We start from the raw sequence: 26,571 nt of genomic DNA on the forward strand, positions 1-26,571 counted from the left end.
ACAAAATTTGTTTGCCTGAGGATTTGTATTTTCTTCCCTGTGGCAGATGGAAAGGTAATGTGGGCTCATAAAGAGTGACTGTTTAAAGAGGTACACAAACAAAAAGGAAAACCCAGAAGGCGGCTTTGCGCAGTGCTCTGCTAATACACCAGGCATTTGAGTTCATTTCATTTTTAAAAGCCTGTGATGCATACAGCATCTGTGTGCCCATTACAATTTGACTTTTAGTTTTATTTAACTAAATACCTTCTTGAGAAGATGTTTGTGTGAAAATTCTTTTTTTTAAAAAAAAAATTCCTGAAACAAGAGAGCAAACAACTCTGTCTCTAGGGGAATGAGTCTTGGGGCTATCTTGAAAAATATTGGGATAGAAAGAAACATTATCATCTGAAAATCTTTTTCTTTTCCTTATGGACTCAGGGTCCAGTTTCCAAGGACATTTACTGCAGCTTTTGATGTGTATGAACACCAGAGAACATTACTGTTCTCCACAGGAATTTCTCAATTAAATTGAAAAAAATGAAGGAGAAGATAAAATAGCATAATTGATTTTTTTTTGGGTCCAGTCATGGGGCCTGAACTCTGGGCCTGGGCGCTGTCTCTCAGCTCTTCAGCTCAAGACTAGCACTCTACCACTTGAGCACCACTTCCAGTTTTTCTCTTTTTCTGCTTATGTGGTGCTGAGGAATTGAACCCAGGGCCTCATGCATGCAAGGCAAGCGCTCCACCACTGAGCCACCTTCCCAGCCCCATAATTTATTTTTTAAAGTAGTTTCTAGTAAGCAAGGGTCCATGTCACTATTGGCAGACTACTAATATGTGACATTTACTTTAGCACAAGGCAGAGGTCTTACTCTGCTGAGAGTCACTTTGGGTGGGGACAGGGAGATAAGCCAGTGTAGAAGGAGGACTTGAGGTGGGCAGAGGACAGAGTTTAAAATGAAGCTGGGACTAAGAGCAGAAGCATGGGTAAGTTAGATTTTGTTTTTGTTTTTAATTTTGGTGCTGATGCTAGGATTTGAATTCAAGGCCTTGCATTCGTGCTTGACTTTTTCTCCCCAAAGCTGCTATTCTTGAGTCACAACTCTACTTCCAGCTATTTGGTGTTTGATTGGAGAGAATTAGTTGGATAATTGGAGTCTCCCAGGCTATTCTGCCCAGGCTGGTTTTGAATCCTGTGCCTCAGATCTCAGCCTCTTGATTAGCTAGGTAGGATTACTATTGTGAGCCACTGGTACTTGGCTTAGTGTTCTGTTTGTTTTAAGACAGTCATCCAATACAGAAAAACAAACCAAAACAAAAGTGAAGGACACTTAAAATTTTTGTGTTATGGAGGAAACTGATGTTAGATGATTTCTTCTACTGTAGGCAAAATGGAGCCGATCTAGCTGCTCAAAATCCTCCTGTGTCCCCACTCCTGAGTCTAAAGCCATGAAAAGAACAGACACTTCTAATTTTGTTGTCTTCTATTGTAGGGAGACTTCAAGCCTTATTTAAAACTTGGCAGACACTCAACCTTACCAGTAAATTATTCTTCTTGCTTATTCGCAGAAAGTTCTGCAAACCACTATTTTCAGGAGACAAGTTAGTCAGGCCTTGGCTCATTAGATTTAAAAAAAACCCTCATCTTCATAAAATAAGCTGGGAAAATTGGCAAAGCTGATTTTAGATTAGTGTGAAGAAGGCTCAGGATGGCCTTGTGCTGTCTAGTTTTAGAAATTTGTTGTATTGATGAGGAGATGGTGTGGGATACTTCATTAAAAGTTAGCTTGGAGAATCACAAATGTGATTTATTCCCTTAGCTTTTTGATGTTATCACTAAAGTTACCTTTTGAGATGAATGCAAATAAGATGCTTAATTATTTACTAACAGTCTTGTCTTTCAGGTAGAAATTGTTAGGCATGAATTGTGTGTGTGTGTTTTTTTAATTAAGCTGGAGACTTTATTACATTGATGTTGAAAAAGAAGTTATTTACTCATTCATTTAATGAATATCTATCAGATATTTACTTTGTCCAAGATCCTAGGCAACATGCCCCAGGAGAAAAATGGAATTCTTTGTACATATTCTTTCACTTAAATAACATTGTTGCTTCTATGTGTATAATTCCTCTCCCCTCCCCACCCCTTCCCTCCTTTTCCCTCCCCTTCCCTGTCCTCCCCTCCCTTCCTTTTCCCTCCCCTCTCTCCTCCCTTCCCCTCCTCCCCTGTCTCCTTCCCTCCCTTCCTCCCCCCTTTCCTCCTCTCTCCTCTTCTCTCTCCCCTTTACCTCCTTTCCTTTACCTCTTTTCCCTTCCTTTTCCTTTCTTCCTTTTGCTCCAGTTCTGGGGTTTCTACTCAGGGTCTTGTGCTCTTACTTGGCTTTTTTTGCTCAAAGCTAGTGCTCTACTACTTGAGTCACATCTCCACTTCGTACAACTAGCTTTCTTAGAAAAGTCTTTTAGACTGGTATTCATGTATCCCAAGTGAGACAGGAAATAGAACACTGACACTAGGGTAAGGGGTAATCAACAATAATGAAATACTCTGTTTTGAGGCTGAGTGGTGGACAAATGCCCACCAGCGTTTGCCCCTTCCCTATGCTCGAGGTGCCTGCCTTGTTAGGAGTGTGGGTGATCTAGAGCTCTATCACTAGGGGCAGGCAGGAGGCATTCTGTCTTCCTGAGTGGGGGTGAGGATGGCCTGTGATCCAGCCATGGGCAGTTAGTTGTTGTTGCATAGGGTTTTAAATCTGGAGCCATAGACCCAAACACCTGGATGCTTTAGGACTCTGTCCTCTGAAAGTGACATCAGTGTCAGTGTCTTACGACTAGGGCTCAATTAAGAGTCAGTACATGCAGCCATGCAGAGGATGTGATGGGGCTTGTGGTGTGATGTCCAGCTGGTTTTGCCTCTGCAAGCCACAGGTGATTGTCAGCTGTGCCCTGTTCTGTGCCAGGTGTTGGATCTGTGTTGAGTTCACCAAGAAGGCCCATTTGTGGGGCCTGAACTCTGGGCCTGGGCGCTGTCCCTCAGCTCTTCAGCTCAAGGCTAGTGCTCTACCACTTGAGCCACAGCCCCACTTCCGGCTTTTTTTTTGGCTTTTGTGGTGCTGAGGAAGCGAACCCAGGGCCTCATGCATGCAAGGCAAGCTCTACCACTGAGCCACCTTCCCAGCCCAGGGACCAGGTGATGGAATCACCTGTTGAATTGCTGCATGAATCCATTCAAAGTTTGCTCCATGAAAACACAGGCCAAGGATACCTGGCCTGTGTTTCAAATGTCTTTGAAAGGGCATTAGAGGTTTATGATGTTTGAGCTGAGCCTTGAAACATTAATGTTTGCTTGGCTCTTATGGTTGCAGGCTAAACATCGTGGGTTTCAGTGAACATTATGTACAAATGAAAGAAAGCAGGATTAACTACTCCAAGCTTAGCTTGTGCTTGGAAGGATGGAGTGAGAGATCAGTGGAATATCATGTATGAGGCCAGGATTTGGAGTAGAGACAGTGTTGAAAATTGGCATGATCATAGCTGGCATTTAGTCAGTATGTATCATTCACATTATTTTATTCTTTACTCCTGTTGTGCACTGTGCTCTGTTGTGTTCTAACATGTTTAACTCTGAGCTTGTTAGTTTTTTGTTTTTTTTTCGGTCATGGGGCTTGAACTCTGTGCCTGGGCGCTGTCCTTCAGCTCTTCAGCTCAAGGCGAGCGCTCTACCACTTGAGCTACAGCGCCACTTCCTCTGAGTTTGTTAATAGTACTCTTCTCACTGTTGTTGAGGAGAAAATAGAGTAGAGAATTTTTTTTTTGTTGGTTGTGGAGCCTGAACTCTGGGTCTGGGCACTGTCCCTCAGCTCTTCAGCTCAAGGCTAGTGCTTCACCACTTGAATCACAGTGCCACTTCTGACTTTTTCTGCCACTGTGCCACCTTCCCAGCCCTGGAGTAGAGAAGTGACTTGTCCAGGCTCACAACATGATGAATGGTGCAGCTGGGCTTTTATTTCAGCTCTAATGGGCTCCAAAGCCCTTTATCTTTGCTGTGCAGTAAAGACTGGAATCTCCCAAGCAGCACATCAGCTTGGGCAACTATGTGAGAGGAGCTCCAGGTTCCCTAGTAAACAGTGACCTATTCATGATGTCTTTTACCTAGCTTTATGTTGTAGTAACATTTATTCCTGACATTCTCTTGTGGATTTATTTGCTTATTGCTTCCTTCATTAGAAAGTGAAACCCAAGAAGACAGATCTCTGCCTGCATTTGTGTGTGTGTGTGTGTGTGTGCGTGCGTGTGCGTGTGTGCATGCGTGCGCGTGCGCACGTGGGCACGTGTACATGTGCTGACACTGGGACTTGAACTCAGGGACTCACACTCTTTCTTGGCTTCTGCTCAAGAATGGTACTCTGCCTCTTGAGCCATACCTCTACTTCTGGCTTTTTGATGGTTAATTGGAGATAATAGTGTCATGGACTTTTCTGCTCTGGCTGGCTTCAAAACATGGTCTGCAGATCTCAGCTTCCTAAGTAGCTAGGATTATAGATGGGAGCCCTCAGTGCCCAGCTCCCTAGTTTTTACTGTGCTCCTAGATTCATGTTTGGCACGTAGCATTTCCTCCAAAATATTGTAGAAACAACAACAATGTGAATAGCTGGCATGTATCTGCCATATGTCAAGTTCTTGGCATGTATTATTTCCCTTGACCCCAGAACTGTTGATATGTCATTAGAGAACATGGTAACAGGGCTATGGCTAGGTCAGAGAACTTGCTCAAGGTCACATGTTGCAAAGAAAATAGAGCTGGCGTTCAAATGGCAGTGTTTTGTCTCCTTAAACACCAATGATTTATTGCTTTTGTGAGTGAGGGAATGATGAGCTAAACTAATTTATCTGTACTATAAAGTATACTGAGTAATACATATTGAAGTAAATAGTTTGTAAAATAAGATGTATAATGAACTAATATTTTTTCTTTTTGGGAAAGAAGTAAGACAAGTATTTGGAAAAGCATATATAAAAACATACACACATACATATATTTTTAAATGTTGACTCAGATTCCTGAAAAGTATATTGTAATGACATCACTTATAATCTGCTGGTCTATAAATGAATACTGTGTTGTAAAGACTAGTAAATCTGTCTCTTATATGTTCCAAACAATACATCATATTTCTCTTTTATCTTCATAAGATGTACATTCCTGTTATGGAAGAAATTATAGCAATAAACGTGTTAATTTTCTTTGTGATTTATTTATTGCCTTAAAACTCAGTTCAGTGTCTAACAACTATAGAATAGTTGGGATTTGGAATTGCAGTTGAGTTGGAAACAGTCTTGAAATGAACTTCAGTCATTTAGAATCTTTGCCTAGTCCTTAACGAAATGTATTGGCTCTTTCTCATTTAACACTTGCTCTGAATCACAAGGCGACACATTCATCGTGATTTTTCTAGGCTTAAATTTAGGTAAAGGCAGGTAACAAGTACTAGGAAAGTCTGCTGACAAAAGGAGAGACCAGCCAGGTGGACTTAAGCCATTAAATTCTCTTCTAACAGAAACAGGAAAATTGGTTCAAAACAAATCTGCCAAATAATTACTTACAGTATTTTAAATATTCACTTATTTTACTCCATATTTAAATGTTAACTTCATTCATGCTATTAATATTTCTAGTTATATTTTTTCCTAGTTCCTCCTGTATATCAACAATCATGGAAAGTCTGACATTGATCAAGTGGCATTGTACTTACAAACTGACGTGTTGAATTGAAACTTTGTACAGCTACTTAAAAAATAGTAATAAAAAATCATGGGCTTTTTTTTGTTTGCAAAATACTTTGAGATTACTCAGCTGTGACATTGGAATCGAACCCCTTTTTCCAAATTGGAAATGATCAATATGTGTAAGAACCTACTAATGAATTAGATTGTTGTTTTTTTACATTTGTTTGCTTTCAGTAATTTCTAGCTACTTTCACTGTGTACATGTACCTTAGTAACAAATGCATTCATAGGAAGTGCTGACACTGTCTCTGTGGGAATTTAGGCTTTCTCTTTTTTTAAAGTGAGTACGATACCAGCAAATGCTGATGGTGTAAATAAAAGTAGACTGATTCAGAGAAGCAAAGGATGGACATTTCCTCTGCCTTACTCACATTTCAGCATTTGTGTTTTTAGTTCCTTTACACTTGCCTATGTTGTGGCATTATCTCATTGTGGACAGAATTTCACATTGCCATTTAGATTTGAAATAGTGCCATGACCTGGGGATTAGGTGTCATTTGGGTGACAGCTGCATGAAGAAATCCCTTTACAGGCTTTTATTCCAAGCAGCTTTGGTAGTATTGCTATTTCTTCTTACTTTCCCCTTAAGTATTAATTTGAAAACTCTTCTTAATGGTCTACCCAGTGACTTTTTTTTTCTATCAAGGCTAGCATTCAACTACTTGAGCCAGAGCTCTATTTCTGGCTTTTTGCTGAGATAAGTCTCAAGGACTTTTCTGTCCTGGCTGGCTTTGAACCATGATCTTCAGATCTCAGCCTCCTAAGTAGCTAGGGTTATAGGCATGAGCCATGGACATGAGCCACAGAAGCCTGGTAGTTTTATTGTTTTTAAGCCTGTTTTCTAGTCTCTGTCCAGAAAGCCCTTGAAGTAAAGGCAGCCAGATACTTTAGTATCTGTTAGTATTGTACATATCATGTACCTTGGCCTGCAGTACTTGTTTGCAAGTAAATTTTAGAGGTGTCTTTATTTTCTTTCAATTCTTTAAAAAGTTTAAATGTATTTTAATGATGCAAGGAATTTTAAAATCAGACAGCCCATCATTCTGTCATCTGGACACCGGTATTTCCATTTGCTGGTTCCCTTAGTCTCTCTTCACTTAGGAATTTTTTCTATTGTTGGATCAGTTCTGTTTTCTCACTTAACATAAAAACATTTTTATTGTTATAAAGTTTTAATCTTAATTTTAATTGCTACTTTGTAACTAATTAGTACTTATTTTCATGTAACATTTTAGAAGTATTTGTTATATTTCTTTTTTGTATAGTTCACATTAGCATTCACCTGTAATTTCAGTTTTATGCAAATAGTAATGTCATTAGTTTCTTTACAAATGACTCTTTGCTCTTACACAATCATTCATGAATATATATGTGAGTATAGCTGTATATTGCAATTTTTAAAAGACAATGAAAATTACTGCATAATTCAGAAGCAACAGAAGGAAAGCCTGAATTATTTATATCCTTTAATCTTGGGTAACTGCTAATTCAGCCGTTAGGCTTTATTTTTTTTAACATGCCACAGTGTTTGTCTGATTTAACCTTTAGCCTCTGGTTTTACATTTTATATTTGTGCATGGAAGTTGAAATAAATACTACAGAAGACATGAGATTTATTTGATAGTCAACACAAAGGTTTATATTAAAAACCGTTCTCAACTAATAAATATATATGTACTTAAAGACCAGTGGGGAATTCATATCAGCATTCTGTCATTTCAGATATATAGACACTTGTTCTTAAATTCTTTGGTCTGTAATGACAGTAACCAGGAATATAGTTTTATAACTAGCATAAAATATGTAATATAATGTTTGGTGTGGGAGTAGGTTCACATACATCAGACTTGAAATTCTGAGTTTTGGCTTTTCAGTCAGTTGAAATGTAGTAAGAATTGCTTTACTTCAGAGCTAACACTCTTAATTTCAAAACATTAATCTCTCTGTGTATATCTGTATAGCAATAATTGTACTGTATTTATACATAGCTTAAATTTCATTGTTACTTCTTTTACTGCCTGAGTCATTAAGGATCTTATTTCTAATATTTGGACTTGGTATGTTGTTTCAATGGTAAAACACTTCTAAAGATGTTCGTAGAGCCCAGCACTGGTGGCCTACTACTATAATTGTAGTTACTCAAGGTGTTGAGACCTAAGGATCACAGTAGAAGCCAGCCTAGGCAGGAAAGTCCATGGGACTTTTTGCTGTTGTTGTTGTTGTTGCTGTTGATCCTGGGGTTTGAATTCAGGTGCTGTCCCTAAGCTTTCTCACTTAAGGCTAGTGCTCTACCACTTTGAGCCACAGCACTACTTCCAGTTTTCTGGTGGTTAATTGGAGATAAGAATCTCACAGACTTTCTTGCCTGGGCTAGCTTCGAATTGTGATGCCCAGATCTCAGCCTCAGCTAGGATTATAGGCATGACCACCAGTTCCCAGCTTCATGAGGATATTAACTCCAATTAACCGCCAAAAGCTAGTAGTAGAAGAATGGTTCAAATAGTAGAGCACTAGCCTTGAAAGAAAAGCTATGAGACAATGTCCAAGGTCTTGAGTTCAAGCCCTTTTACTAACACACACACACATACACACACACACACACACAAAGATACTCAGATATTTTCTTTTTTTTTTGTGACAGGGACAGGGATACACTGTGTAGCTCAGGATGGTCTCTTATTTATGATCTTCCTGCCTCTGCCTTACTTCCCTAGTACTGTGATTATAAAGGTGTGCACCATATATTTTTAGAGAACTTTCAACAAGTGTTTTTTTTGCATGAGATAGATTAGATAGTCTGTCTTCTTGATTAGTCAAAGTGTTTTAATTAACATGTTTTTATATACATTATATATAGATTGTACCTAGTTTTGAGCTTATGAGTTATTCTTGCCAAACTTCTTCTGGGCTCTTCCCTTCCAGTTATTTAAAAAAAAAAATCTGTGACTTTCCTGTTAGCGCCTAGTATCACTGAAGACCCTTGTTGTAGGTCTTGGGTTTATAGGGGCTGGCTTGGATTTGTGGAGAAAGGCTGTATGGATTTAGCAGAGAGACTTCACTTGCAGTAGCTTCTAAAGCAGACAAGAGAGAGAAAGACAGAGAGAGGCAGAGGTAGAGGGGAAAAATGGTGTGTAGATATGTCAAGTCTCTACATGTAGTTGGAGTTTTTATTTTATTATGTTTTATTTGTGGCTTTTTTATCATTTTGTTTTTGGAGAGGCCAGGTGTATTCTCATTATCTCTTTGATCTTGTATTTTCAGGAACTCCCCAGAGTAGTCCTTATCCACCAGCTGACAAAGCAGGAAGGTGCTTGGACCATCCTTCCATTGTTACCACAGTGCGTGCATTTTACTCAAAATGTGTATAAAATTCACATAATCCTCCTCAACACTTTTGTGCTCCCTAATTTTCTTATTAAGATGGTGTATTTTTCCTCAGAAAGCAATTTCACTTTTTATTATTATTACATTAACCAGATTGTTTTGAGATTGGTTCTTAATCATGTATTAGATTTATTTTCATTTGTGTTTCATTCTTTCTTTTTTTTTTTCTTGTCAGTCATAGGGCTTAAACTTAGGGCTTGGGCGCTGTCCCTGAGCTTTTTCTGCTCAAGGCTAATACTCTAACCATTTGAGCCACAGCACTACTTCTGGTTTTCTGGTGATTCACTGGAGATAAGAGTCTCACAAACTTTTTCTGCCTGGGCTGGCTTTGACCCACAATCTCAGATTTCAGGCTCCTGAGTATCTGGTATTACAAGAGTGAGTCACTAGCACCTGGCTGTGTTTCTTTCTTAAAAGTTGAAAAGCTTCAAGTTGATATTTGAAATTATGACTTCTAAATAGGTGGTGTTATGGAAGGAATTATGTAAAGAGTTCTGATTAGTGGACCACTAATATCTAGTTTTCCTATAAGTTGAATTGCAGTACACTGAAGAAAACTATAGAGGGAGAACAATTTGGCTGTCTTGTCCTTTGCATTTGCATTTCATGTTTCCTATGTATCAGTGTTAAATCTTATTATAAGCTGGTTTTATAGAGATGATTATTGTAACTTCTGTTTTTCAGTTTTTCTGTAGCATATACCAGAAATTCATCATGGATTTTCTTCTGTGAAGAAGAGACAAGGATCAAAATTCCAAAGCTCTTAGAAATACTCAGGAAATATGACTCATCTAAGGTGAGTACACCTTCAACACCAATATTTATACTTCGGAGACAGAACTTCAAAAAAATTAATTTTGATTAAGAGGTGGTTGAGTCTAATAAGAGCACTTAATTTAAAATTAAAATGAATGGCTAGGTGAGATTTGAAGACAGCAGCTTGAAGCCAGCTCAGGTAGGAAAGTCCATGAGATTCTTATCTCCATTTAACCACAAAATAAGGCTGAGGTGGAGTTTTGGTTCAAGTGGTAGAGCAGGAACCTGAGCAAAAAAGCTAAAGGACAGTGTCCAGGCCCCAGGACTAGTGCGTTCGTGTGTGCGCACGCACACACACACACACACACACACACACACACACACACAAATTGATTGAAATAATAGTTGGGTATCTGGAAGCTCCGTTGTATAAAATTCTCTGTGAGGTTTATAGCTTCCAGAGGGTGTGCCATATAATAAGCCATTTTAAGGGAAAAACTGTGCTTATATGTGTTAGGGAGTTCAGAGAGCTAACAGACTATTCCTATAGTTCAGAAATGATTTGCTCTAGAACTAAACATAGATTGGTTATTTTTCATCATCAGTAAGTACCCATATTATTTTGTATAGAAATTTTTTTTGAGTACTGATGGCTTGTTGGACATTGTAGATGGCAGAGGCTAAAATGAAACTGTCAGGGATCCTGACCATGTGACTGGCATTGAAGAGTGGGATACAGCAGACTAAAATGAATCAGTTATAGTTATCCATGACTTCTTCTATAAAAGGAATGAATTGCTCTTAGGTGCCTGTAACAGGTCTATGGAATTTATTTTGGGAAGCAGAGGTAATGGAACTTAATCTAAGTCCTACCAGAGAGCAGTAGTTAGCCTAGAAGGAGGGGAGGAGGTTAGAAGGTAGAGGGAACACTGTGAATAGGATTGGAAGGGAGAAGGGAGAAGTTTTGCTCTAGAGGGACTTTGTGAAATTCACCATTGCTTTCAGTAACCAGAGCATTGTTGGTTTCTGTATCTCTATCCTTGAGCAGAATATGTAATGCTTAGGGGATGGTCAATGAACATGTGAATGACTGAAAAGCCTAAAATGTCAGCTTTTTGGTTATGCTGTATTCAAAGGCTTAGTAGGTGCAGAGGGCTGCATAGGAGATTTAAGTCAAAAGGAAATCAGACCATTTCAGTCTTTTAAAGAAGCCAAGGCTATAAACTGATCATTAGTACATTTCTGATTACTTATATGATTCCTAATCACTTATGAGATCCAATTGAGATAAGTAGAACCATGCCCTCTCTGATACCACTAGAAACCTGCGCCATCCAGACACCCATTCCAGACATGCAGGGTCTGGGAAAGGCAATCCAAGCTCCAGGCACCTGCTTGGTTTGTTGATGTAGCTGAAAAAGTTGGACAGCAGTGGTTGTAAGATTGGTTTCTTCAATATGGGCTACTCTGTTACTGTAATGAAAACCACTGGTTTTGATAATCTTGAAATGCTGGAAGGATCCATTATGATTTCTCTTTGTGCTTTTGATTTCTGAGAAGCTGAAGTTATAATTGGATGAGAAGGTCATTAGGTGAAGAAAAATAATGTCTTCAAAGAAGAGAATTATGAGTCTGTCTCATCCTGTCTTTTGAGAGGATGTCAACCAGTATCTGTGTACTTCATTGCTATATTTTATGTAAACCATTTGTTAGGCTTTTATGTTTGCTTTTGACTTGAGAAAAACTCCCAGATATTTTGTAGGATGTAGGAGTTTCAACCTTCCTCTAGTGTTCCTTTCACCTGGAGATTATTCTTCTATTATCCCTGGCTCTACTTCTGTACAGGGAATGGTGACTCACTGTGCTTTTTAATGAGAATTGGAATGATAAATGTAATGGTTCAAAGTAAGTTCATGAAAAGCAAGTTCAGAACAGAGGTAAAGTGAGACATTTCCCCACTTTTCTGAATTTTCCCATGGGGAAGAGGGTGCTTCATGTCTTTTGAAACTAGTGGTAAGGAATAACAATTCCATAATGTTGAAGTGAGCTCAGACCACTCTATATTTTGTCCCTGTACCATTCGAAATTTTAGGAAAAATGCATAAAGTGAACCTGGCTTTGGTATTGACGCAAATAAGCCACATTAAAACAATAATTGTATAATATACTGGAGCATCCAGCATATTGTTTGACTTTGATATTTTTCCTTAAGGTTAAATTTAAGTAGTTAAATATTTTAAATGTATGAATTTCATCTTTATTAAAGAAACAGATATTAAATCTAAGAAATTTAAGTCTTCCTTTTTTGTTTCACAGTTTTATGTGTTTTGTTTGTTTTTTAGTTTATATTTTTGGTTCCAGGGTTTTAACTCAGTGCCTTGTGCTCTCAGCCAATTTTGCTTTTTTGCTGATTGTTTTGGAGGCAGAGTTTGAGGCTCTTTTTTTTTTTTTGGCAGGGCTGAACTACTATCCTCCAAGTCTCAGCCTCTTGATATCTAGGCATGAGCCACATGTCCAGCTCTACAGTATGCTGTTAATACGTTTATATTTGGAAAAGTGGTTGATAGATTTTCTTTTTTGTTTGTAATAGTGGGTTTTGAACTCAGTTTCTTGCTTGCTAGACAAGTATATTGTCACTTGAGTCACACCCTTAGCCCCCCTTTTTTTTTACTTTAGTTATTTTTCAGATAGGGGATAAGACCTGGGACAGGCTTTTGACTCCGATCCTCCTACCAGTGTCTCCTGTGTAACTGGGATTATGCACACAATGCTGTACCCAGGGTTTATTTTTCTTTTACAGTATTGGGGTTGAGTGGCTCTTTCCATAGATTCTATGTTAATTTTTTTCTTACAACAGTTTATAATCCTCCACAAAAATGCTGAAAAAATTTCAGGTGCTGCAGTAGCTGAACACTGCAATTAGGAGATAAAATAGAACAAGTTTTACATAACATTATGTTTGGAACAAGAAGTTTTAACAGTGAAATATTAGTAAGAAGATCTCTTTCTATAAACTATTTTGGTTAGGCAGGTGCCCTCCCATTGGTATGGCAAATCGAGTGTTTTTATGATGGTGGAGGTTTACTAATTTGATAAAGTGCTATAAGATTGATTTTTTAAAAAAGCAATAGAAATTTCCATCTTAAGCTGAGGTCCTTTGCTTTGATCACTACTGGACATTCTTCTCTCTGGTATTGGCTGTTTCTAGGCAGAGTATCAAGAATAACACTTTGAATCTGCACATAAAGTTATGTCGATAGCTGTCACACTGTCCATTGCCCTGTTGCTGGATTGACCAAAAGTAGGACTCTAGGAGGAATTTGAGATACAATCACTTGCCCAATAAGGATCTTAAAAAAGGCTTAGGTTGACTTAGTACTGTGCCTTTCCTGATTTTATATCCTGAAGAAGAAAGTAAGGCGGCATTGTTTGTATAAGAAAGAAAGTATAGAAAACCTTTAGAACTTAGGGTACTCGATTATGTTATGATGTGTGTATTGTGAGTGTGTGTGTATGTACTGGGGCTTACACTCAGGGCATGAATGTTGTCTTTAGTTTTTTGGGCTCAAAGCTGGCACTCTTACCATATGAACCACAGCTGGCTAATTGGACTCTAATGGACTTTCTTATCCAGGATGCCTTTGAATTGCAGTCCTCAAATCTCAGTCTACTAAGAAGTTAGGATTATAGGCATGAATATTGGCACCTGGCTCAGAGTACTTAATTTAAATGTAATGTTTTAGTTCCTTTAGTTTTAGGGACTTGCTTTACTTACTTAACAAAAAAATTATCAATGGCTGGAGGTTTGAATCAAGTGATAGAGCACCACTTTGAGCAAGAAGAAATCTGTGGTGTATCCATTACATGTTAAACCTACTGGGACAACTAAAATGAATAAAATAGTCCATATCTGTGCCCTTGAGGTTTTCTGGAACTGTTTTCCAGTATGTGTGTCCTATCTGCTTTTGTAGTTTTCTGATGTCTTTGATCATTTGCTCTATATATCTATTCAGCATTTGCATCTGGATTTCTTGTATAGGTCTGATCCAGGCTATTCTGGTGTGGCCAGAAGCAGAAGACTAATAAAGAATTAGAATAAAGTCTGTATTCTTGTCCTCTAGCACAGAAAGGCTGCCCTGGTCTGCCTCCACCCTGTCTTTTTCATTGTGTATGTGCTGTCTATTCTATACTTCCTTTGTGAATGTATGGAGCATTATCCCACCTCAGAGACTTTGCATTAACTATTCCTACTCCTTCAGATTTTTGGCTCAGTTGACTCTTTGCTGCTACTTTCTTCCTCCTCCTCCTCCTTCTCTCCTTCTCCTTCTCCTTCTCCTCCTCCTCTCCTTCTCCTTCTCCTCCTTTTCTCCTTTTCCTTCTTCTTCTCCTTTTTCTCCTTCCCCCTTCTCCCTTTCCCTTCCTCCTTCCCCCTTCCTTCTTCCTTCTTCTTTCTTTTCTTCTCTTTTGTGTTTAGGTGCTAGTACTAGGTCATGAACTCCGGGCCTCACACTCTTGTTTGGCTTCTTTGCTCAAGGCTGATACTCTACTAGCTGAGCCACACTTCTGCTTCCTAATGGAAGTGGAACATTTTCATATGGAATATTCTATAAAATACCAGTCTTATACATTATGGTAGACAGTGACTTATGTTTTGTTCATCCTGGTGGTCTGATCCTGAGTTTCTTCCATATGAAAATTAATATATTCATTTTCATAACAGTATTATATTTTTTGTTCAAACTTTGTAGAAATATACAGTCTGTGCTAATTATCATTCAAAGATATTTAATTAACTAATGATGTAACTTTGTTTTTGATCTTATATGAAGTAGATTTTTAATGGTATTTTTTATTTTTGTCCAACAGGAATGGTTTTTAGGGAAAGCATTATATGATGAAGAATCGACAATAATTCACCATTATGCCTTTTCTGAAAATCCTACAGTTTTTAAATATCCAGACTTTGCTGCTGGCTGGACCCTTAGCCTTCCACTTGTAAACAAGTAAGCATTTATTGTTAGGATTTTTTTTTCTGGAGTGGGATTGGGGAATGTGGATCAACATTTATTTCACTGAGTTCTGTTCCTGACAAATCTCAGCATTGCAAATGAGTTTTTGCAGCCAGAGTGAGTATGTGGTAAAGAGGGATGAAAGTACAAGGAGCCAGACTCCTTCAGCTCTGTCACTTAGGAGTCTCCTCAATCAGGTAACCCCACCTCTTTCTGTTTCCTCTCAGTCACTTGCAAAACTAGTCAGGGACTAAGTTGTGTGACTAAAGGAGAACACAAAAGGGCCCCAAGACCTGAGCAGACAAAAGCTGGATTGCTGTTGGAATGGCTTTGATTGCCAGTGAGAAAATGAACCTGTAACCCATGGGGGTTACAGTGGATAGGTTACTTGTGTGCCTGGCTGTGCACGCATGAATGCACAGGCCAGGCAGCAGAGTAGCTAGTGAGAAGGTACTGTGGGTAGTCATGCCCATGTTTGTGGGCATAGTTTCAGGGATGTTTCATGAACTGCAGAAAGTGAAGAGGATAATGTTTTAGTTCAGGAGAAATCAGATTGTTGATAGCCTGTTGTTAATATGAGTATTTCAGATAGATTAGTGTTTTTTTGTTTGTTTTTCATTTGCTGATCATTTGTAACTTGTATATATTCAGAGATGTATCATTTCTCATTAAATTTCCTGCTTGTAGGGTTTAGGGTCTTGAAAAACTTTTGTAACCCACTGTAGATCCACAGGGTAGTAGATAGCTTGTCATTCCTGGCTGTTCTAAACATCTTCATAGCTCTCCTCACATTCAGCAGTTTGCTATAGAATCATGTCCTTCCTAGTGCAGAATCTACAACCATCATCAACACAAGTACTCCTCTGTAAGGCTGGTGCTGTAGCTTGGTGGCAGAGAGATTGCCTAGCATGCTTGAAAACATTGGTTGAACCCCCAATACCATGTACTAAAAAACAACCCCAAACAAAAATGCAATGAAACTCCATGTTTAAAACGTTATATTCATTATTAATTCTGTGTTAGCACTAGAACTTAAACTCAGGATCTTGCCCTCTTCTTTGGCATTTTTACTCAAGGCTGATGCTCTACCTCTTGAGCTACACCTCTACTAAAGACTTTTTGCTGATTAATTAGAGATAAATTATGATCTTTAGCTCTTAGCCTCCTGAATAGCTCAGATTTGGGACATGAGCTACCAGTGCCCAAAGTGGGTTATACGTAACTAGCTCCTCAGTTACTTATCGTTTATGATGAAAAACACTCAAATCCCTTCCATCTAGCTTTTTGAAATATAGAACATAGTTTTTATCTGTAGTCACCCTACTGTGAGACAGTATAGTAGAAGTTGTTCTTTCCTTACTGAAACTCAGCACTCATTGTTCAACCCCAACCCTTCTGTCCCTTCCCCCCTCCCCTCTGCTTTCCTAACCACAATCTGCTCTGAACTTCTATGAGATCAGCTCTGCGTGTGTGTGTGTGTGTGTGTGTGTGTGCGCGCGCGTGTGCGCACACATGCGTGTGCGTGTGTATGCACCTGTCAATCCTGGGACTTGAACTCAGGACCTGTGTTCTGGCCCTGAAGATTTTTTTGCTTAAGGTTAACACTTGAGCCACAGCTCATCTTCCAGCTTTTTGTTGGTTAATTTGGAGGTAAGAGTCTCATGGACTTTCCTGTCCATGAGATATGTGGCTTTAAAGCACCTTCCTCCAACTCAGCCTCCTGAGTAGCAAGGATTACTGGCATGAGCCACTGGTGCCCAGTGAGATCAACTGTTTTATAATCTACACATGAATGAGATTTTGTGGTGCTTTTCTTTCTCTGCCTATCTTATTTCACTTAATATAATTTTTCCAGTTCCATCTGTGTGTCATGAATGACAGGATTTCATTCATTGTTATGGCCAAACACTAAAAGTACCATGTTTTCTTGATCCACTCAATTGTCCTTAATTGAAGGACATTTTTTCCCCTCATTTCTTAGCTACTGTGAAAAGCTTTTAGTTATTTTTCTCCATTCAGTATTGTTAGCTTCTGGCTTATTAAATATTGACTTTTTTATGCTGAGGTATGTTTCTTCTATACCTAAGTTCTTCAGAGCTTTTATCTTGCAGAGATGTTGAATTTTATCAAATGCTTTCTCCCTATCTCTTCAGATGATCGTATGGTTTCCCTCCTGCATGCTGTCAATGAGTTGTGTTGCATTTATTGATTGATTTTGTGAACACTGAAGTATTCTTATATCCTGGAGGAATCCAACTTCATCCCAGTGAATAGTTCTGCTATTGTGCTGTTACATTCAGTTTGCTAATATTTTGCTGAAGATTTTTTGTACCTGTTATTCATCATTGATATTGACGTATGACTTTCTTGTTTTGTTGTGTCATTTCTTTGTCTAGTTTTGGTATTAGAGTGACCTAAGGATGAATTCAGAAGAATTCCCTCCATTTCCATCTTTTAGATTAATTTTTAAGAATCATTGGTCTGAGTTCTTGTTTGGTAGAATGTAGCAGTGAGGTCATCTGATCCTGGATTTCTCTTTGATGACTTGCTTACTGCTGACTCAAATCTTATTACTCATTATTGGTCTGCACAGATGTTCTTTTTTTTTCTGGTCCAATTTTGGTCAGGTGTATATATCCAGAAGGTTTTTTTTTTTCCCTTCTAGGTTATCTTCCTTGTGTTTTCTAGCCTTTCTCGTTACTTGGCAACAGTTATGTGAAGTGGGTTCCATCAAGTGACTGTGGTGCCACATCAGAATTCTTTTTGGCAAGTGAGTCATGAGGGAGGAGACATAGCATGGGGACAGTTGGTTTGAGAGTGGGTGGCAGAAACCAAGATGGTGGATTTGCGATATAGCAGTTCCCTGAGGTTGCCGAGTCTCAAGCTCCTTAGCTGTGCAAATCTGGGGGATGTTATTGGACTCTCAGCCTAGACTCTTCCCTCAAGATTTTGCAGTAATGCTGTAAGCCATCTCTGTCCTGAAAATTGCACTTTATATATAAGCTAGCCAGAGTGGATTGTTTCTTCTCCAGCTAAGACCCTGAACCCAGACCTGGGGATTGTTGTGCAAGAATGCCTGGAACATCTCATGGTTTCCTCTTTCTCTTAGAAGGGCCACAGAGAAGGGGTAAAGGAGACAAGCAGAAATGGTCATCATTCTCTGTCATCAAATTAAACCAGTTTGTTTGGTGCAGGGTAAAGGTAGGAGCTCCAGGACACACTTTTCTGGCCAAGTCCAGCAGCTTTGGGGTAGAGGTCTAGTTCAATTACCTTTGTTGAAAAGAATGAGCATTTAGAAACTAAAACACCAGCCAGTCATGGTGGCTCATGCCTAGAATTCTAGTTACACAGCATCACAATTCGAAGCTAGTCTGGAGCAAAAATTCTTGAGAGGGAAATGGATGGACTTGGAAAAAAATATGCTAAGAGACAAAAGGACACGTTTTCTCTTACATGGAAATGATCTCTAAATTATAACTACATGAAAACATATACTGGGTCATATGCTTTTTTTGGGGGGGTCCAGTCGTGGGGCCTGAACTCTGGGCCTGGGCGCTGTCCCTCAGCTCTTCAGCTCAAGGCTAGCACTCTACCACTTGAGCCACAGCGCCACTTCTGGCTTTTTTTCTTTTTGCTAATGTGGTGCTGAGGAATCGAACCCAGGGCCTCAGGCATGCAAGGCAAGTGCTCTACCACTGAGCCACCTTCCCAGCCCATGGGTCATATGCTTATACATACACAACGTATAACTTGTTAACTAAACATGTCAGTCATATAACATTAAGGTATTATGGCACACTTAGGGGAGGATTGTAATGGTATGATTCCTTTAAACAACTAACTTACAGTTTTAATAAAATAAATATCAGAAGCTGTAATATATGTTGTTGGAGGGAGGGAGCAAGGAAAGGAGAACAGATGGATGGAGAGAGGAAGAGTGGGAAAATGCTATCATAATATGCAGTGTATATAAGTGAAAATGGAGCCAGGTAATTTGAGATGGGTGGAATTGAGAGAGATGGGGGAGAATGACGCAGAGGGTGACATTGATCAAGATGCATTGTACTCATAAATTGGCATGCTGAATTGAAACTTCTTTGTGCAATTGCTTAAAGACAATGAAGTTTGGGGCTGGGAAGGTGGCTCAGTGGTAGAGTGCTTACATGCATGAAGCCCTGGGTTCCATTCCTCAGCACCACGTAAGCAGAAAAAGCCAGAAGTGGTGCTGTGGCTTAAGTGGTAGAGCACTAGTCTTGAGCTAGGCCCAGAGCTCAAGCCCCATGACTGTCAAAAAAAAAAAAAGAAGTCCAAGTCAAAGGAGAATCAAAAGAACGAGGGTACTTCTAATACCTAACTCAAAAAACCTGAATGAAATCCAGCACTAAGATGTCTCAAAAGAAGGCTGATAGAAAAGGTTGAGGAAAACGGGACGAGAAGAATATAGGTGCAACTTTGTGAATAAGAATTTGCTCTCCAGACAAGAGCTCTGTGGATGGAGGGAAAAAAGGCCTACTGGCTCCAGAGAAATGCTCCATCAGGGCTAGACTATGAAGGGACTTCCTTCATAGTATAGGGCCTGGGCACTGTCCCTTAGCTTTTCTGCTCAAGGCAAGCGCTCTACTACTTGAGCCACAGCGCCTCCGGTTTTCTGAGTGGTTTATTGGAGATAAGAGTCTCATGAACTTTTCCTGCCCGGTCTGGCTTTAAACTGTGATTCTCAGATCTCAGCCTCCTGAGTAGCTAGGATTACAGGCGTGAACCACTGGCACCTGGCTAGACTTTTTTTTTTTTTTTTAGTGTAGATAGAAGTAATCTCTTTGACATACATCTTTGACTTCCAGCATCCTCTTAAATAACAGATCAGCTCAATTCCTATTGCTTGACTTGTTGGTATGAGACTATGACCTGTTTAAAACCTTCTTGTATCTCTAGACTGTGCCATGGCTTCACTGCTTCTAAGATGTGAAGGTGCCCAGAGCATTGTCTGCTTCTCTTGACTCTGGCTAACAGCCTTTCTGATGCTCCAGTAGGACTAGCTGTCTGGCCCTTTGCCAACTGGGGCTGCAGTTGCACACTAGGCCAGATATAAGCCTTGATCAGGGGATACTTGGTGCTGTTCATTCTCTGATATTCCCCGAGGAAAGTGGGAGGAAATCCCTTTAGAGACCAGGATTTCCAGGTTTCCCCTCCCTTGAATCCAGGAGGTCCTTGAACACATTTGTTGACAAGGGAAACAACTAATGGGGCTGCCTCGGTAGGGGTCTCTGATCTCTTTTTCTCGTTAGGCTTAGTATTTTCTACTTAGGCAGAAGGAAGAACTAAGGGTATCATGACTGTCTCATGGTATGTGGGCAGCTGGGACAAAATCACATAGACAGCTTATAAATATGTTATAATTTATAAGTGGTTTGTAAGTATGTTATATAAGGAAGTAGCTTATAAGTATGATATGTTTCTCAGGCTTGTGGAGGCTTGGAAGCTTAAGATGAAGGCATTTGCACTCTCAGTTTTTAAATAACACCTTCTCAGTATGTCTTCACATGGTAGAAGGGGTCACACAAGCTCCCTTGGGCCTCTTTTATAAGGGCATTAATCCCTTGGGCTCTACCCAGTCATTTCTTCAAAGTCCAAAGCCCCTTAGAAATTAGATTTCAACATATGAATTTAGGATGACGCAAAGATTTATCCATCCAGAGAAGTAGGGAACTATGGCTGATGGGAGTTAGGAACAAGAGACTAATCTTTCATATGAAGTTGAGAATTCCCAACATTTTCCCCCATAACTAACACCAACAGAGAACGAGGTACCAGATAACCTTCTGCATCCGATGTATCCTGCTTTTCACAGCACTGAACAGAGACCAACAAGCTGTAGCTTGCTTGTACTTAATTAGTATTCATGGTCTTCTCTCTGCCTCCCTTTGCTCTCCCTTGCCAGCAAAAGCAAAGTAAAAATATAGACTCTACCGTAGTAACATATGCAAAACTTTCAGTTGTTTTAGACAGTGTTTCCTTTTTTTTCCTCCTGATGCAAAAAAGTAATCAAATTAAATGATATAATCCATCTGGATAGCACTATCTTGTGGCCAAAATATATTTTAAAATGATATGCTATTAGGAGATTCTTACTTATTCTAGAAGAAATTAGTGTCATACTTAGAGCTAAAAAGAGACAAATATAATAGTCATTTTGGATCTTCTTAGTTGTTGTTTCTCACTGCTAAAGCTAATATGCTGACTTCATTTCCTCTTGGTATTAGAAATTATGTCAATTAGCACCCTTTGAATGCTAATAAGAGGAAATTAACTGGATGATGGAAATAATCAATGCCGTAATTAAAGATGAGGTCTGTGGTTGGCTGAGCGATGCAGGGTTCAGCTTAGGAGGCTAAGTATCATAGTTGGAAGCCAGCCTGTGCAGGGAAGTCTGTGAGAGTGGGGTTTTTGTTGTTGTTTTTGTTTTGTTTTACCAGCACAAATACATTTATTTGCTAATAATGAAAGGGATGAGCATAATTAACTCCCCACTTTGAGATAGCTGCATGTCAGAAGTTTGTAATAAAGATAATTGAACATAATGATGACTAGCAACCGAAGAACAATGTGGAGATTTATTCCTTGAGTTCAGCCATCTCATTTTCAGAGCTAATTTCTGTCTGAAGTGATGATGGAGTTTTTATCCTACTTTCCCATAGACCTAAGCAAAGGTGATATTGCTCATTCCACCGCTAATTTTCCATAAAAAGTAAATTTTTAAAAGAAGTCTTTCAGAAGTGGCGCAGTGGCTTAAGTGGTAGAGCGCTAGCCTTGAGCTGAAGAGCTGAGGGACAGCGCCCAGGCCCAGAGTTCAAGCCCCATGACTAACAAATAAATAAATAAATTACATACATACATACATAAATAGACTTAAAAAAGAAGGCTTTCATGGCTCAACCAGTTAAAATTTTGAAGTGTGTTTCTTTTTCCTTAAAAAAAATCATTATTATTTCTAGTCAAGTGCTGGTGGCTCATGCATGTAATCCTAGCTACTCAGGATGTTGATGTCTGAAGATTATAGTTAGAAGCCAGCCTGGGCAAGAAAATCCATAAAACTCATATTTCCAATAAGCTACTCAAAGAAAAGGCTGGAAGTGGTGCTGTGGTCAAGTGATAGAAAGTTAGCTTTGGCTAAAGAAGCTCAGGGACAGTGCCCAGGTCCTGAGTTCAAGCCCCATGACTGGCATACACAAAAACATAACTATTATTTCTTTCTGTTAAAGGATATATTAAGTTTCTAATTAAATTTGCAGGTCGATAAACAAGAATGGAGCCATATAATATTTAAGTGATCTAGGTAAATATGTAATCATACTTGGGAGTCAAAGTACCTATTGGCTTGGTTCATTGCAGGATCTCATTAGTACCCATTATGTTCAGATGATTGTGTCTTACATTGCTTTCATTGCCGAGGAAGGATGGCATGGAGAGAGATGTGACAGAGTTTAATGTCTGTGATGGGATAAGGCTAGGCTGTGTACTCCACATACAAATAAAGCTGCTATACACGTGGGCATATCTGGCTGGAAAGGTGTCCCAGAAAAAGTGCCCTTGGATTTGGTCTTGAAGAAAAAAATCTTGAGTAAAGGCTGGGTGTAGACTTCTTTGCCAGCTGTGTATCTGGAGAGAAGAGTGGAAGGAGTGTGCTTGGTGTAGGAAGTAGAAGCCCCCAGATGGTAGAGGATCCATCTACCTCTCAAGGCTGGTCAGGAGTGCAGGGCCTAACTCCATTGGAAAGGAGCCATGGGAGATTGCTTTTAAGCAGAAAAAGAAAACATAAAACAACATGAAAGAAAACTTTAGTCTTTTGAAACCATGTCCTTTTACCCCTAAAAATTCTACAAGCTAATAACTCATTGGGATTATTGGAAGTTGCACTTTTTTTTTTTTTTAATGGTGCTACCTGGCTTGAACGCCTATCCACTGTCCCTAGGCTTTATGTTCTATCACTTTAGCCATGCCTCCATGTCTGCCATTCTGCTGGTCAATTGGAGATGGCTATGAACCACAATCCTCAGATCTTAGCTTCATGAGTAGCTAGAATTACAGATATGAGCCAACAGTGCCTGGCTTAAATAACAACTTTTACTTCTGTGTCATGTATACATTATTTTTCTTTTCTGCCCTTCTCCCCCGTTATCTAATGGGAGGTTATCATGGTCATGGCTTTTCCCTCCCCTCCAAAGGCATTTTATTTGTTATGTTGTACATTCATGTTATTGGACAGATGTTGAACTAATGAGTGATATATCAGCAACATGCCTTGGATTATGCTTTTCAGTCCTCTCCCTTAAGGAAATTACAGTTCTTTTTTTTTTAACCTTAAACTTTATATTTTAATTTGTTTTCAAGTATTAGAAACTTTCAGCAATGCATTATTCTTGATGGTTTTGGCTAAAAATACCAAATTGTCTCTGTGTTTTAGGCTCACCAAGAGGTTAAGGAGCGAATCCCTGAAATCTGACTTTACAATAGATTTAAAACACGAGGTACGTCATGGTTTGTTTATTTAACAATCTTAGAGTTTGTGCTTTTTGTTGGGAATATGGCTCAGAGGCAGAGTGTTTACCTAGTATGCACAAGGCCCTGTGTTTGAGCCCCTGGGTTGAGCACCCTGTGTTAATGCATGTGCTTTGATATGAGTCATTTTGTATTCCATAATAGTGAATTTTTCCACCCACACTCATCTTCTCTTTACTGAGATAATTTCACAGCACTCTAGTGAATTAGAGCTTTCTATTTTAAGCACATCTTAGTTACATGGGTGAGAAGTAGTGAGAAAGATTCAATTATGTTTCATAGCTCTTTGTTTATAAAGATGGAGGAATTACAAAAAGAACATGAAAAAATATCATTAAAAACTTAAGTTTTATTTGGTGCTTTGGTTATATGGAATGCTGCTGCTGCTACATACTGAAAGTTTGTATCCTCCCCAAAAAGTAATATTTGAAATCTAATCCCCTATGTAGTTTATCTTTGTGGGGGGGTGATAAAATCACGAGATAAGGCCCAAACAAATGAGATTAGTATCAATATAAAAAAAATCCCATAAATCCCCTCCCTTGAACCTTATACCGTCTGAGACACAGGGAGAAGATGCCATCCATAAGCCAGGAAATAGGCTTCAATTGGACAGAGAATCTGGTCTTACCTTGATCTTGAACTCACCAGTCTTCAGAGCCCTGAGAAATAAACTGTTGACTTAAAATCAACCCAACCTGTTGTATTTTGTTATAGCAACCTGAACAGACTAAGACATATGTCTTTGTTTCTGCTTGGCTTTCTGGATCAGAATCGAGCCATAAACTGAAAGCTCTTACTTGCCAGCATGGCTCCTGGTTGGTACCATTTGCATGTAATGGATATCTGTTACCTGTAACCTTGGAGGCAGGTGGCATCTATACTGCCATTAATTGTATCTGAATAACGCTTAAGAAATCCTTTTTTATTTTATTCCTAAACTATGTGTGATTGCCCTAAAACAGATTTGCTGTTCACTGCAGAAATCTGAGCTTATGTCATTGTGGTAAATCTTAGCATGTTATTCAGTCCGGTAGTAATGACAGATTTCCAGGAGCAAAAAGAACACACACACACACACACACACACACACACACACACACACACACCCTATTATTTCTTACACACACACACACACACACACCCTATTATTTCTTACACACACACACACATACACCCTATTATTTCTTGGGTGTCTTTAAATGCTGAAACAGTGTGTTTGAGAGGAAATATACTTATTGTTCTACAAAAAGGAAAGAATGAAGCTGGGCACTGGTGGCTCACACCTGTAATCCTAGCTACTCAGGAGGCTGAGATCTGAGGATTGAGGTTTGATTCCAGCCCAGGCAGAAAAGTCTTTTAGATTTGTAGCTCCCACTAACTAGCAAAAATCCAGAAGTAGAGGTGTGTCTCAAATGTTAGAGTACCAGCCTTGATCTGAAAAGCCAAGTAAGAGTGTTCAGCCTGGAGTCCAAGCCCCAGTACCAGCACCAGAGAAGAGGGTCAGTGAGGGAGGGAGAGAAAGAATGACTTATTGAAAACAAGACAGTTTAGGAATGTCTGGAAGAAATAACTAGACTCAGAACTTATTAAACACTAAACACAAACACATACACTAAAGGATATCTCTGACTTGTAAGGCAAAAAGACCAGGGCTGGAAGGTGGCTCAGTGGTATAGTGCTTGCCTTGCATGATTGAGGACCTGGGATCAATTCCTCAGCACCACATATGCAGAAAAAGCCGGACGTGTCGCTTTGGCTCAAGCGGTAGAGTGCTAGCCTTGAGCTGACGAGCTGAGGGACAGCGCCCAGGCCCAGAGTTCAGGCCCACGACTGACAAAAAACAAAACAAAACAAAAAGGTAAAAAAGACCAATTAACAACCTACTATTAGCCTACCTAGATTAAGAAAGAAAATAGAATGAGTTGAGGTGGCATATGCCAATAATCTGTACCTACTCGGAAGGCATAGATTTCAAGGATTGTGGTTCCAGGCCAACTCGGATAACTTGAAACTTTATATAATAATCAGTAAAATTCTGTGTATGATAGTGTTTATTTATCATTCTACCTATATAGGAAACATAAATAGGATTATGGGCCTGGCAGGCCTAGACATAATTGTAAAATGTTATTAAAAGAGTAATGAAAGCAAAAAGGGATAAAGTATGGCTCAAATGTTAGAGCATCTGCCTTGCAAGTGGGAAGCTTTGAGTTCAGATCCTAGTACTATCAAAACGAACAAACAAAAATGACAGAGGAAATATTACCAGTTACCATATACACTTCTTCCCAGTCCTTTGTGATAATAACTATAAAAAGAATATACCCCCAAAGTAGAGAATATATTCTCCTCCATGTATGAAAATTGGATCTGACTAAGACTGCAAAGGAACCGTGATCTTAAAAATACTTCTGATATGACTGAGAGAGATTACAATAATGTTAGGGTCAACCTCAAGACCAAAAACCTAAGAATGACATGCACAATGTATTTGGTCACAACAAAAAACTTACTTTTTAAAAAAGTGGGTCGCATTAAAAAAAAAAACCTCAAGAGTAAAAACTTAAATTCTCTTTCTCTAGCTTTTTTCATATTTTATGATATACAAGTGTATTTATGAATATCTTAAGTAGTTTTGCATCATTTTGGAGTTTTGAGACAACCTCAGAAATAGAACTAGAGATATATTAGTATTTGTATTATATTTATTGATATTAATATATAGAAATAGAATATTCTAATTTGAGATAGTCTATGTAGATGCATGTAGCTCTAATTTACTTATTTTCATTTATTGTAATGTTTCTGAATGGTCTCTGTCAATGGGTTTCTGTGTAGCTCCTAGTGTATTGCTCTTATGATCATTGTTTCTATAAATATTTTTCAATTGATGATGATTATCTGCAAGATGTTTTTTTGGTTGTTGTTTTCTTTTTTTGCATTATTTATTTAATTTTAATTTTTATTTTTTGTGAACATACTGTACAGAGGGGTTACAATTACATGGGCAGGATAATGCATACACTTCTTATCAAGCATTGCAGCCTCCTCCTTTGTTTATCCTTCACATCCCTTCACAGCCTCCCCCCTCCCCCCA

General features: G+C 38.9%; 1 protein-coding gene across 1 annotated transcript in view; it reads left to right on the top strand.

The window, feature by feature from the left end:
* Positions 1–26,571, top strand: part of B3glct (beta 3-glucosyltransferase) — a 110,187-nt gene that overhangs the window by 35,903 nt on the left and 47,713 nt on the right. Inside the window, exons 5-8 of the mRNA XM_013027267.1 lie at positions 9,028–9,104; positions 9,835–9,946; positions 14,773–14,909; positions 23,377–23,450. Of these exons, the coding sequence (XP_012882721.1) occupies positions 9,028–9,104; positions 9,835–9,946; positions 14,773–14,909; positions 23,377–23,450 (400 nt within the window). The remainder of the gene's footprint in view (positions 1–9,027; positions 9,105–9,834; positions 9,947–14,772; positions 14,910–23,376; positions 23,451–26,571) is intronic.

The sequence above is a fragment of the Dipodomys ordii genome, unplaced genomic scaffold, assembly GCF_000151885.1.
Source record: "Dipodomys ordii isolate 6190 unplaced genomic scaffold, Dord_2.0 Scaffold102, whole genome shotgun sequence".
NCBI lineage: Eukaryota > Metazoa > Chordata > Mammalia > Rodentia > Heteromyidae > Dipodomys > Dipodomys ordii.